The sequence below is a fragment of the Silurus aristotelis genome, assembly GCF_946808225.1.
Source record: "Silurus aristotelis genome assembly, chromosome: 2".
NCBI lineage: Eukaryota > Metazoa > Chordata > Actinopteri > Siluriformes > Siluridae > Silurus > Silurus aristotelis.
This window is the reverse complement of record NC_139575.1, coordinates 25,711,674-25,726,233: the sequence shown is the minus strand read 5'-3', so window position 1 is coordinate 25,726,233 and position 14,560 is coordinate 25,711,674. Positions and strand designations below refer to the sequence as shown.

At 36.2% G+C, this 14,560-nt stretch overlaps 1 protein-coding gene across 2 annotated transcripts; it reads left to right on the top strand.

Annotated features, from left to right (window-relative positions):
- Positions 1-394: 394 nt before the first annotated feature.
- spdef (SAM pointed domain containing ets transcription factor) lies at positions 395-14,023 on the top strand. Of its 2 annotated transcripts, XR_014531695.1 has the most exons (7): positions 395-6,479; positions 10,596-11,061; positions 12,052-12,249; positions 12,378-12,425; positions 12,523-12,657; positions 12,806-13,762; positions 13,801-14,023. XR_014531695.1 is itself a non-coding variant. In XM_083530719.1 (6 exons), exons 2-6 carry the CDS (start codon positions 10,602-10,604, stop codon positions 12,982-12,984), a joined length of 1,020 nt encoding a protein of 339 aa, XP_083386845.1. In that variant the 5' UTR covers positions 395-6,479; positions 10,596-10,601; the 3' UTR covers positions 12,985-14,023. The 2 variants fall into 2 exon arrangements, 1 of the variants encoding a protein (XP_083386845.1); XM_083530719.1 differs by having other exon boundaries at positions 12,806-14,023.
- The last annotated feature ends 537 nt before the right edge of the window (positions 14,024-14,560 follow it).

The window sequence follows — 14,560 nt, the reverse complement described above, 5'->3', positions numbered from 1 at the left end:
ATAACCAAACTAAAGTTGTAAGGCTCCTTTGAAAAATATTGGCACATTCAAGCAAGGTGGTTCTGCAACTTTTTAAAAGCATAACCATGATCTTTGTGTTACTTTGTGCTTCTGCCGGAACACTTATTTGTTCATTTGTTTGCCATTTTTTCAAGAAAACAACCGGAAAGCTTGCAAGTTTAATTGAATAAAAATGGTTATTTTAGGGACACATCAAACATCTCTTCAATGATGCTTTACAAACACTGAGGTGTAACTGCTCCAGGCAATCCCACAAGACTGTCAAAACACACAAGCAGCTCTTACAGCGTTATTTGATCATCTTGTGCAGTGTGGTCAATTGATACCTGTGTCAACTGCAGCATGATAACATTTAACCACTGGTTTCACAGATGTTCTTTTATTAGCACAAGTAAATTTAGTGGACAAGTAGTACAGGTAAAGAACTGGATATTAGTCAGTTGTATTAGATATTACAAATGACAAATTAATACCGAATACTTGTGCAGGTGTGTGAACACTTCAAGATCTTTTGGACAAATTTATTAGTGCTTAATTCAAGCTCATATTCATGCTTTTATAGACTAGGTTTTACCTGATTTACTTTATTAAATGCTGTTTTGAAGTCTGAAATTCTCATTACTTTTCAATGTCAATGTAAGACAAAGAGATATTTGAAAAATATATAAAAGTGTGTGTTTGGTGATTCTTTGAACAATTTGAAAGAAGTGGGTAATTAAAAACATGGGTATAGTCACTGTAGATTTGAGAATTTCTGTGACTATTTCAAAGAAAAAAAACAAGCAATGCGACTCGTACATTGTTGACAACAGTAACACCTGCAAGCAGGTAAAGGAGAAGATAAGAAGAAACTCCACACAGACAGTAAAGCTCAAGAACAAACAGGACCCCGGAGTTGTGAGATGGCAAAGCTACCGGTTGTGAAACCATATCAATTAATAATCGAATATTATTATGTATTTATCAATACCACGTTTTTTTTTTCCATGTAAACCTCAAGCTTCCATAAGGTTTTTACCGTCTAGTGATTGTTTCGCTATTTGCTGTGTGGCAACATCAATTTCATGTGAATCTTGACTAAAAAAATATTGTCATTAATTACTTGTATTTTTTAATAATAATCCAATACCGATTTCTATTTTCCATCCAGAGCAGTTTTGATTTAAGCTGTCTCAGATGTGTGTATATATGCTTTGCATATTTTGATTTTTGCCATTATCTCCGATTTGTCAATGCAAATTTTCTCCCCCAAATTACATGGTAAACATTGTTAAGCAGCAATTTTAATGGCACATACAGTGCAGCCGGAAAGTATTCACAGCGCTTCCCCTTTTCCACATTTTGTTATGTTACAGCCTCCTTTCAAAATGGATTCAATTCATTATTGTCCTCGAAATTCTACAAACAATACCACATAATGACAATGTGAAAGAACGGTGTGAAATCATTGCAAATTTAATAAAAATAACGAAAAAAATCACATGTACATGAGTATTCACAGCCTTTGCTCAATACTTTGTTGAAGCACAGTTGGCACCAATTTCGGATTCAAGTCTTCTTTGCAGAACATCTCAAGCTATGTCAGGTTGGTTGGGGAGCATCGGTGCACAGCCATTTTCAGATCTCTCCAGAGATGTTCTGTAGCCACTGTCATCTTGGCTGTGTGCTCAGGGTCGTTGTCCTATTGGAAGATATACAGATAAACCCAGTCTGAGTTCCAGAGTGCTCTGGAGCAGGTTTTTATCAAGGATGTCTCTGTTCATTGCTGCATTCATCTTTACCCCGATCCTGACAAGCCTACCAGTTCCTGCTGCTGAAAAACATCCCCACAGCATGATGCTACCACCACCATGCTATGATATTGGCCAGGTGATGGGCAGTGCCTGGTTTTCCTCCATACATGACACTTGGCATTCAGGCCAAAGAGTTCAATCTTTGTTTCTGATGGTCCTTCAGGTGCCTTTTGGCAAACTCCAGGCGGTCTGTTATGTGCCTTTTACTGAGCAGTGGCTTTCGTCTGGCCACTCTACCATACACACCTGATTGGTGGAGTGCTGCAAAGATAGTTATTCTTCTTAAAGGTTCTCCTCTTATCACAGATAGATGTTGGAGCTCTTTTAGCATGACCCTCGGTTTATTGGCTACCTGCCTGACAATCCTGTCTTCGGAGGTCTACAATTTCTTGGACTTCATAGCTTGGTTTGTGCTCTGACATGCACTGTTAACTGTGGGACCTTATATAGACTGGTGTGTGCCCTTCCAACTCATGTCTAATCAACTGAATTTACCACAGGTACATTTTCCAATCAAGTTGTAGAAACATCAAGGGTGATCAGTGGAAACAGGATGCACCTGAGCTCAATTTTGAGTGTCATGGAAAAGGTTTATGTACGTGAATAAAAAAAACAAAAAAACATTTTATTTGTGATAAATTTGCTAACATCTCAAACACACTTCCTTCACATTGTCATTATGTGGTTTTACCCATAATAAGGCTGTAACATAGCAAAATGTGCACTAGCAAATGCACTGTATATTGAAGTTTAGACTCATGTTTTTCATGCCATTCCATTGTGTTTTTCTCCATGATCTTTGACTGATTGCAGTATTGACTATATCCATTTACACATGATGGCAACAAGATTTCCAGTTCCTTATTCTGAAAAGCAACAACAGAGCACGATGGTAGGTGTTGCCTGGGTGCTGACATTGTTCCGTGCCAAATATATGGTTTTGAGGTTTTTTGACCAAATGGTTCACAATGTTTACAAATATTTCAGCTCTAAGTCCTACCTTTCTCAGAAATGACTTCTTCCACAATGGCCATTCTCCCACAGAGGCCAGACCTGTGAAAAGTTGATATTGTTTGTCGGCACAGGTTCTCCTATTTCAAAAAGAGAGCCCTGTAACTCATTCAGTAGTGCTCCTAGAAAGTCACAAATCTTTGCATTTCTTTTTATAGCCTCCTAAAAACTTTATTTAAAGTTTCAGTTTCTTTATCCTGATGACAGTGTGGTATTTGATTGAGTGATATTTATTATCTAACCACCTAATTGGACCGAGGAAGCTAAACACTGGTGTATCTTAATATGGGTTCTGTAAAACTGTTAAAAGAAAGTGTAAATACAGTTTTATTTATTTTTAATAAATATATCTGGAAACATATATTTTTTTTTATTGCTATAGATTTTTGTAAGCAAGAAAAACCCAATTCTAATCCATTGCAATATACATATGTTGCAATATGTTGTAATACCACAAAAAGATAAATATTAATTAGAGGCAGAAGCATTGTATTGTAACGAGCTGGAGTTTTTTTCTTTTTTTTTTTTTTTTTTTTACATTGCTCTGTATGTGTACCGCTCTTGAATTCAAACTAGCCGACGTGGACCCGAATTGGCAAACAGTAGAAAGTAAAAGCAATAGAGACAAGCAAACTTTCCAGCTCCCAAAGATGACCTGAGGCCTATGACAACTTCCTGCTTTACTTTCTTTTAATAATAGGGATTGTTAAATGACGGTTAACCTGAAGTAACAAATTAGGGAATTTTTCATGGGCTTTTACTGAAAATGTCAAATCATTTTTAAGATAGACATAAAATTGTTTTAATTTCAGAAGATTTTCTTGTAATTCTCACACAATTAACAATAAATGAAAAAATCTTTTTTTAAAGAGGGAGGGAGTGTATTAGTTACAGAGGTCTGTAATCTTCTCACAGATAAAATACTTATCAAAAAATACTAAAATGCTTATCAAACTGACACATCTCATCAGTCAACTTAAGAGAAAACTACTTGTAACAGTCATACAGTGACATGACTAATGTATTTAATGGTTCATTGCCATTTATCAATTAGTTAGATTATAGGGATAACTACGGTTATTAACCCAAATTTCAATAAGCTGCATGTGTGCATCAAAACCAGCACTGAATAAGCGCATTGTTCATATGGATTCAAATTAATATTGCTATTAATGGAGTTACTCAGTAATGGTTCATAAGTTGTGTATGAACACTGTATATGTTTATTCAGTTGGAAGATACACTGTTGGACTCTATAATGAGAGTTTGATGAGGCATTGAGTGATTTACATTTACGGTATTTGGCAGACACCCATATCCACATAGACGTAAATGATCGTATTAATACAACTGTATAGTTGAGGTTTAAGGCTTTGTTTAAAGGTGGTGGGATTTTAATTCAAACCCTTCTGAAGTCTACTAAACAACCAGTCTTCCATTAGATGTGATACAATTTCCATTTATTATAAAATTTCACTACGGGTATTTTTCTTAACAATAATGAACACAATAATGATTATATTTTTGTTTAGACTTTACTGCTGTATTGCTGGTTTTACTTTAAAAACGAAATGATCAATTGTTCCACAATACTAAACTACAATACATCCAATGAAATTCAGCGGACTTGAAGCATAGTGTAGTGCCTGACATGCAAATGCTTTCTACATTTTTCTTAAATTCAACCTTGAGAGTGAAGCAAAGCTTTATGCAAAGCATGTGCTTTTTTGGAGTTAGAATTGTACTCCATTTGTTTTGATTGATGACTCAAGAATGGCTGTCTTCAAGTTGTTGGGGGTTGATGAGGTGGCGTTGGATTTTTTTTCAGTACAAAAAAAAATTCTTATCTGCATTAAGAGAATGTTATTTTAGAATGGGAAGGTGAAAAGGGTGAATCTCAACTTAGTCACTCGGTTTTTTCAACTGCCATGCAAATGAGCCCTTTATGAGAAAACATGCTTAAAAAAAACAATGGTCCTAGAGACCTTAAATAAATATCTTTTTTAATCTCATTTTTATAAAATCTTAAAAAAATATTTACAAGGATATAACTAGTTAGTGGAATGACTTACTATTCCATAAATCAGGCTTAAAACAATATTTGATAGTTTGGGTGTTTCACACCAATACACTACTGTAAAACTAAGATGCTATTTTAATTTAAGAGATCATTTTATTGTAATACAACGATACTACTAACTCCACTTTCAGCATCTAGAAATGAAGCATAGTGTATGTATTAGACAGTCATGGTTTGTGTTGGTGTGTCTGTTTAACTATGCAAACAAAGCAGCATGCGTTGTAGTTTAACGGGACATCATCAACACTACTGACGTAAGCAGAAACTCAGAGAAGCAGCATAAAATAATATGGCACCAGGAAATGAATTTAAATTACAGTATAATGCATCTACTCACACATATTTATCCTAATATTGACATTTTCATTGAAATCCTCACTTAGAATTCTTCAGTATTAAATGGTTTAATGGTTATGAAATGAAACCTTTGGAGACCACTGTACTGTGAAGAATTGTGTTTTTCTATTCTCTTGTACTCAATGGGTTCAGTTATTAATGTGTTAACAATATAAATGTTAACAACTTTTTTTACTTATAATGATCCTTAGCTTTAAAAAATGCCTCAGGGAAAAGTGATCAAACACATTCCTGCTTTCTAAAGATGGTACTTTCCTAATAATCATACAGACATCTGTTACAGATGTCGGTTATTATAGTTGTATCATTACAAAGAGTTTTGTTTTTTTGTTTTGTTTTTTTGAACAAATTAACGCTTGAGTGGAACTGAATTGTATTTCTTGGTCTTGGGTTGTAATTCATGAAAATACGATCTAAAAAACAGTCTCAAGGTTTATTGAGGTTTGACTATAACATAAATGAATCTTTTTTACAAGACAATTCAAATACCAAATGATCGGTTTACAACAAAACCTTTCACAAGAGTTCTGCATAAATTCCAAATAAATTGTTATTATTGTAATTTCTTTTTTATGAAATAGCACTACAGCACAGTGCTTTATGCAAATTCTGATTCTGAACGTAATTCTTATTAAGAAACATCACTGTCATTTAACAAGTTTCAACTTGATTGTGAATAAGTTAAAAAGAACAATATGGCACTCAAATCCACATTACGGTTTTCTTCTCCAAACTGTTATTTCCTCTATGGCAAAAGGCAGAGGTGGTCCAGAGTTAGAAATGTTTACTCAAGTTAATAAGGCCTCCCTATAAATGCCAACACTGGAGTCAATGGAGCATGCATTCCTGCACACAAGACTTGAGAGCTTGGCTACACACCCACACCAGGTATACACACATGCACTCACGGCCAGGGAAAAAAGGTTGACACCACCAGTGTTAGTCACTGAAGGTAGTGATGTGGTGGTGCGTACCTGGAGACTGTCATCCTGCTGTCATCTCTGACATCTTTTTCTTCAAGGATTCTGAGAAGACGTCACATATCCAGAAAGACTTCTGAAAACACAAGACAGCCAAACCGAATACCATTTACTGAAGGTCCAAGACAGAGGAGGAAACAAAAGTTTTTTTATTTCCTGACTGCATCAGTGGGCTTTAACAGAAACGAATAAAAAGTGCTACTGGTCCCTCCTCGAACATCTGCTGTTTCAGCACAGGTAAGGCCAAGTCAACACAGTATTTCAAATTGTCTAATATGTTTTTTTAATTATTGAAAAATGGCTTTGAAAATGCATTATTTATTATATTTTAAGAGAGTTTCATCAAAATGTTTTATGTTATCAAGGGAAAGATTTTATACACTCTATAAAGAACATAAAGAAATGCAAACCCTTGTACATTGTACACGTCTACTAAAGTAAATGGGTTCAAAAATAAAATAAGAATAATTACATGCTGTGAAAAGCTGAGTGGGTAAAAGAGCATAAGTCAGTGTCTTATCTTTACCAAGCCTTTTGTGTGTTCTTTAGATGATTAATAAGAGCTGATATGGTATTCAGATCAAGCATTCCCAATGCAGGGAGTGCACCTGTTTGTAGGAGTTACCACATTTAAGTTTTTTCCAAATGTGACTTACATTAGGACCCCAGTGAGTCACAGTATTGCAAAAAAAATAACATTGTAAAAATTCCTAACTGTATTTTTATGTTGTGAGTTAGCAGCATGTTCACATCTTCACCAAATTTAAAAACTAAAGTTTTAAGATGAAGCAGGTTTTATTTAAAAAGTTTTTTATTTTTAAACACTTTGATCAAATGTACATTTCTTAGATAAAGAAGTAATATATGTTTAGATATAGATATAGATATGGGATGTAGGATATTCTTTGTTGCTAAAACCTGCTGCAACACCTGCACCAGAAATTAAGCCAAGTTTGCAGAAATGGTTGCCAAAAATACCAAAAGGATTAAAAGTACAAAAGCATAAAGTCATTCATATTGTAATTTAGTGACAAGGAGATTGATTTTTATCAAGAGCTGTCATTAAATTGACCATTTAATGGTCCATTTGCATAATAACATTATGTTTGTTTGTGTACTCATATTTTTGTCTTTATTTTGTATTCATGTGAACAACAGATAAAAAAAAAAAAAGAAAAAAAAGCCTCCTAACCAGTTACAATGAGATGATATGTTTAGGAACGGTCATACAAAACAGAATTCTCAGAATGACAGTTGTAACAAATTGTCCAAAAAAGCTATACAATAGTTAAACAATGTGCACATGCATTGTCATATATATATATATGTATAGAAATGGTCATACAAAACAGAATTTTCAGAATGACAAAGTTGTAACAAATTGTCCAAAAAAGCTTAGTTAAACAATATATAAACAATATGTAAAACATAAAACAGTTGAAAAGTATAAAAAAAAACAACACAAGCTATAAAAAAAAAAAAACCAGTTAAAATTGTTGATGCAACCTAAGGCCCCTCATATTATTTCATTATTGAAATGAAAATTGTCACACCTGATGTTCACACAGAATAAGCCACTATGAATTATGGTCTTCCGAGATATAACCCCCTCTCTCTTATTATAGTGTTTTACACCCTAAGCTGTGAAAAGCACTCATATTCGACAGCTGTCAACATGGGTTTGTGCAAGGTGTCTTCCAGCAAAAGAACATAAGAACTTGACTTGAAATGATATTTAATGGCCCATTTAATTATTTAAATTTATAGATTTAATTATCATCAGGGGAGACGTGTGACTGTTTAATTTTTAACTATGACACCTATTGCTCTATAAATGTTATACAAAGGTTTGCCCTGCATAATACCCAACCAAGCAATTTAATAGATTGTCATTCCTTGCATTACCATCTTGGCGAATGCAAGACCAGTTTTGCAAAATTTGCAATGTCTACATTTTAGTTTGCTTGTCAGGGTTCTGCACAGGGAAAATGAGCAGAACTTGCACTAATCCTTTAAGAAGATGCCGTGTACAGGTGGCAAACAGTCTTGCATTACTTCACACATTAGCTAAGGCTAAAACCAAACAAGGAAGTGTCTTTCTTTGTAAAAGAGGATAGAGTAGGGAGGGCAACATAATGCCTTAGATTTTTATCTGTTCATACTAATTTGATTACCATCTGTCTCTTTTCTGGCCAGAAGCAAAAGTCACTTTTGAGATTAGCATGCAAAGAACAAATCATTTTTTATTCTAAAATGTCTCTGGATTTTGAAGAGAAATAAAGCCATCAGAATTAAGGGCTGTTAGTGAATAAATATAATTTGTTGTTCACGTTTTACCAAGTGAAATGTTTAAGAAAGAATCCCTATCTAATAGATTAAGCAATCAGACCGGTTCTGACATGTAGGATGGCTGCCAGCTCTTAACAAAACTGTTATCCCCATCTCTAAATGTTCCACATCTCAGCAACAATGAGGCAGCCACTAGAGCAGCAAGAGTAGGAGAAACTCTTAATTCCAGTGAAATTAATTTTCAAGTCTTTCACCAAACTCATTTAAGGATCAGTCACAGGCGCTAATCTCTTGCCTACAGAGTATGTTTGCCTCCCTGTTTCTCCTGTGCTGAGTCAATATGGCCAAATGTGCCAGGATAATGGACTTACCACAAGCTGTTGCTACACAGAGGGAACGCCAGGCTGCTTATTGTGTCTAAGCTGACCATAGATGAAGGGAAAGATGCACCCCATTTTTCCAGGGTGGGGAGAAGGATGAAAAGAGGGAATGCAGAAGCTGTAGGAGGGCAAGCAAGTAAGATCGGGGAGATGAGATGAGAAGGGGGAGGTTGTTTAAATGTGGATAACTTCATTTCCTTTAGGGTTAACAGAGTGCACCTTCAAAGACACTACCCAAGTCTTCTATTTGTGGTAGCACAGAGATGTATAACAGTAGTGTAAATAAACCTGAACCCATCCCCTTCTACCCTTTCGACAGACAGATAGACTGACAGCTTGTCTTTAGTTTAACAGTGCCTAATTTCCTCTGCTATCACTGGGTGTGGGGCTATCATCAGACTTTATGAATTTTAGTGTCACTTTGTCCAAACAAATATAAGGTGTATCATTGGGCATGTGGCATGCGAGAAATTATTCTATCGACCTACAGGAACATTTACAGATAATCCACAATGATCATTTGAGCTCTCACTCTCCATCTGTGCTTCCTTCAATTCATCAGAGAAAAAAGTTACACAAGGCCATCATCACTCATGCACATAGATATGTCTACCAAATATCACTGCATTCTTTAGCCTGGAGGGCAGCATGTAATAAAAGAGAACTGTTATAGACTGCCTTTTTCACATACAGCTAATGAACCTTGAACCTAATCTAGAGTTGTAATCTAGAGTTGTATAGTTGTCTTAATCCTAATTGTCAGATTGAGATCAGATAATGCTAGAAATAAGAAGCATCAGTTACCGGTACAGGACACATTTAAATAAATACAAATATATTGATTTTATGATAATCCTGTGGTGTTTAAATAGATTGGGCTATATTCAGAAAACCTACACTTGATGTCAATTTATTTTAAGGAATATCATTTGCACTTTTATTATTAGTAGTAATTATTTCTCAGTCATTATTTTCTGGGGGAAATAAGTCCCTTTATTATTAATGTTTAATTCATTATCTCTTGCAACCTTAACATCTCAGGTGATATCTGTAGCTCACCAGACACCAGTTTTTTTCTGTCACTGTCAGTCTTTAACCTTGATTTGAGTCCTACTTTTCCATTTGGAATGAAAGTCCCATTTCATTAAGTTTCATTAAAAGCTCATGCTGGTTTTGGAGACAGGAAAGACTGCGGGAAATGCACTTTGAAAGTGGGAATCAACTACGTCTTATTTACTCAGACATTTGGAGCAATTCTGTGCTAGTGACCCGTGAGTAAGTTCTGCGGCCCAATCCGTTTTAGTTTTTGCCTCTCAGTGTTACACCGTGACTTGCTTTGGTTTCCCTGCCCCATGTGTTCCCCAACACTTAAAGAGACAAGCAGCCTCACTAAGACACATACTGTAGATCTCTTAGATGAAGTTTGGATTCCGGCTTTGACTCTGGAACAGGACACCATGATGTTGATCCACTATTTTGAGACCAAGTTCTAAGTATTAATCCTATCTTAACAATAGAAAAACTTTCAAAATTGTCAACATTGATTATTTATTCATTTTTCTAAATTTATGAATGGTTTGTGCATTTCATTTTACATATAGTGAAGACATTGAACTGTCCAAAGTAATAATTCAATTGCTAAGTTTCCTGAGTCTCAGTAATCAGATTTGTTCTTCTTTTTTAGGAGGCCATGGCTAGCCCAGTACGAGTCCACCCAGATGCTGCCTTGCACCAGTCAGCCCTCTCTGCCTTAAGTTTCTCTGAGAACTCTTTGGCTGTTCTAAAAACAGAAGATGGAGCAGTGGAGACTCTGGAACTGGTGGACAATAAGCCACGGCTGGACAGTACTGATCGTACTCTTCCGGGACTCTACCTGTCCTGTTTTGACATGCTGTTCACTGAGGATGCCACCTGGCTGGTAAGGGTTGCAGACTCTTCTGCATCAGTTGCTAGTGGAACTAATCCAGAACCGTGTCCGGAGCCAGAGCAATGCCCTGTGATTGATAGTCCTGGGCTGGGGAGTGAGCCACTGTCTCCTGGCCTTGAAGACCAGGTGGAGGAGAGATCTCTAGAGCAAGTACAGAGCCTTGTGGTTGGAGAAGTGCTGAAGGACATTGAGACAGCCTGCAAGCTGCTGAACATCACACCAGGTTAGAGGCTAAATAAAACATTTGGTGTGTGAAATGCGCATGTCTCTCTGATGTCTTTTTTTGTTTGCTTCTCTCATACTGTTTTAGAATGTTGTACAGAGTTTCAGTGTAAATATTTGTTTTAATGAATAATTCATATCGGATAATGGGGAAGGTCTGGCAAGAACATAGTAGGGAAATTACAGACACTTTAATGGATTTCTAATCTGTTAATGTGTACTTTTAGATTGAAAAGAAGCAAATTGTATGACGCGCAAAGAACCATCGGGTGATTTACTTTATTTAAATAGAAATTGTGAAAGATGTTTGCTCAGTGTACATTTAACGTCAAAACCCAGCTTTATATACCAGGATCTGTTTAATCCCCACTCTTGCATGTGGAGTTGTTGCAAATGACCTAAGAACTTTGTTGGAGTAGCTTTACTTTAGGGCTTTTGGTGTTTACCCAGCAGGAGGTGTGTAACTGTCCAACCAAGCCCTAGTCCTGCACAGATGAGGAGCTCTATCTAAAAGAACAAACATCAGCAGTCGGCTCCTGCATACTGTGTTGACGTGTTTTTAAAACATTTAATATTGCTAAGTAGAGTTGAATATTCGAAAGCTTAAGACTGTGAAACGAATGGCTTCCCTGTGTTTGTATTGCTGGATATCTCCTAATCTACCCAAACCATACCGATACTTACTCTTGATTTTATCGGTGTGTGCTTACTGGACTTACTGACATGTCCTCTAACTGACAGTTGTCACGGTAATTTTCACTCCTTGAAAGTATTTGTGCTACACCTCCCTGAGTAAACATTCTTTCCCTGTTCACACTTTTGGCTTTCGCTTTCCTTGAATGACAATCATGTTGTTGCATCAAAACATACAAAGCTCTATTCAAACATTGCTAATCCTGGTATTCTAGAAGTAGACTGATGTTTCTAGGGGGAAATGTTGAGGGATTGTTGAATAACATGCTGCGAGTCAAGCTTATATCGTATCTTTCAGATCCGGTGGAGTGGAGCTGCGGAAATGTTCAGAAGTGGCTGTTGTGGACAGAGCATCTGTATCGTCTCCCTCAGGTGGGCAAAGCATTTCAGGACCTGGACGGAAAAGACTTGTGCGCCATGACCGAGGAAGACTTTCGACAGCGTTGTTCACAATGTGGTGACACGCTATATGCTCATCTAGATATATGGAAATCAGGTGAATACCTTTGTTTACACACACAGTATGGCTGGGATTTAAAAAGTACGGCATGCCGAGTTCAGTACATTACATTACATATTTAAATAGAGTGGAATATTTACTCTCACATTTCTTTGTGTGCTTAGCTGCCTGGATGAAAGAGAGATGTTCAATAGGAGAGAGCAGGCTCACGGGTACGTTTATTAGCATATTATTGATCACATAAAGAAAATAACCTTAACTTTTGTTTTATAAATATCTGCTTTCACATTAACTGTTGTCATCCTACAGAGAGAGAGGAGTTGTGGTCGGAGGCAGACTCATCTTGCTCCGGTCAGCCCATCCATTTGTGGCAGTTCCTCAGAGAGCTCTTACTTAAACCACACAACTACGGACGCTGCATTCGCTGGCTCAATAAAGAAAAAGGTATAAAACCTTTTTGGGGGAAAATTCCAAGACCAAGTCAAGACCTTGTGTATTGTTTAATATTCATACTGCTGTTTTTGTACCAATGATAAATCCACTTCTATTTTAGGATGAATTATTTATTTTTTTTCAAACTTCTTGTCTGAAGGTATTTTCAAAATTGAAGATTCTGCTCACGTAGCAAGACTCTGGGGTCTGAGGAAGAATCGGCCAGCGATGAACTATGACAAGCTTAGCCGCTCCATCAGGCAGTACTACAAGAAGGGAATCATCCGCAAACCAGATGTGTCTCAGAGACTGGTCTATCAGTTTGTCCACCCAGTATGAGTCCAGCAATCTGTCCAGCAGAGACAAGATGACAGATTGTTTGCTATGCACTGACAAACTGCCTAAAGGCTAGAGTCTATGCACTCTAGTACATTTCTGTGTTTGATTCTGTGATAATGTATTGTTCTGTGTCTGGACTCTGTGATAATATTATTTCAAAAATTGGCTTAAATTATGTGCAGATCATTTGGTCACTTTTACATGAAGACATTTTGGGATCTGGTTGTAATCTCAATAAAGCATTATATATAAGACATTTGATGATTATACACGTCACATAAAATGACTGGCTATTCGCATTGTCTGCCTGTCTCGGTCTATCGGTTATCTCATTAGCAAACATTAGCAAACAAGTCAAAGTAATTGAGTAATCGGTTTTTGTCTTCCGACAAGTATTGGGCACTTTCGTAATGTGGAAACGGGTGTTAATCATAGAATTTGCGTGTATTTCAGTCAATTCTTTTATTTTGAACACTAACATTCATCAAATACATGTTCTTCTCTGACAGCTTTAATAGTGCTATGTCAATGCTCCCAGTTTTTGTTTGATCAAACCTCCACTCCCTGTACGAATGAGTGGCCAACTCAGGCACATGTTTGGGTTTGGTCCTGGCCTACGCCCAACTCGGCTCCTTTTTTAGGCCTAATCACACAGCAAACTTATTAACCCTCCCTAAAGGCATCAACAGTAAAGAAAGTCTTCACGACATCAAGCTCCCACAATCATCCTCCATTGGAACCTCTCTCTGTGCTCTAGTAGCAAAAGGTGAACTTGTTGGCTAATAGCAATTGTTAATAATAGTTTTTGTCATAAAGTGTCATAAAAATGTCCTATAGAATTAAGAGTTAAGTAAATTGTCAGGTATGAACTGCTTTGAAGTACCTGCATTACATATAAGTGAGGGGGGTTTATTTTTATTTTGTTCCTGTTCCTTTTCTTTCTCTTTTTTCTGTTTTTATCGTTGTTCTTTTGCAGTGTCTGCCATTGTTAATAATATATTAGAATTGTTAATACATTAAAGTAAGCTTTTCTGTTACAGAGAGTCTCCATCATGGGTTTTTTTTTTTTTTTTTACAATCTTCCACATTTCCTTCTTATAATTTATAACTAATCATTAAAAGCTAATGATTTATATTTTCTCCTACCTAGTGGAAAATTTGGAAAAGCCAGAGCCAAGCAGTAAGAATAAAACCCATTATGACAAACTTTTCCTTTGTCTCCTAACTTCTCCTTTGTCTAATTAAAAAATGTTAATTCAATCATTTAATGTTTTCTATGGATTTAATGTCATTCAGTTTTAAATAGTAATGTTCATATAGTTAGACATGTACAAAAGTCTTACATTTATGGTATAGCAGTTATTACTCCATAAGTTACTAATCAAATACCTTGTCATGTCATGTATTTCTTGAATGCGTTACATATAATTACAGTATAATGACATAATTAGCATGAAAAGCAGACAAGAACTGTTCAGGACGTTGTAAACACCAGCCCCAGAAAAGCTATTGGAGCAGTGCTCCCTAGTGGTGATCTTGGACATGGTGGTTTTCTGTTTTGCTGTGATCTATAAAG

Excerpts from the sequence above, each read along its gene's own strand:
- spdef (XM_083530719.1), top strand. The coding sequence starts at position 10,602 with ATGGCTAGCCCAGTACGAGTCCACCCAGATGCTGCCTTGCACCAGTCA. Across the intron at positions 12,426-12,522 it reads AGGAGAGAGCAGGCTCACGG|AGAGAGAGGAGTTGTGGTCG; the intron begins GTACGTTTATTA and ends GTCATCCTACAG. Across the intron at positions 12,658-12,805 it reads CTGGCTCAATAAAGAAAAAG|GTATTTTCAAAATTGAAGAT; the intron begins GTATAAAACCTT and ends TCTTGTCTGAAG.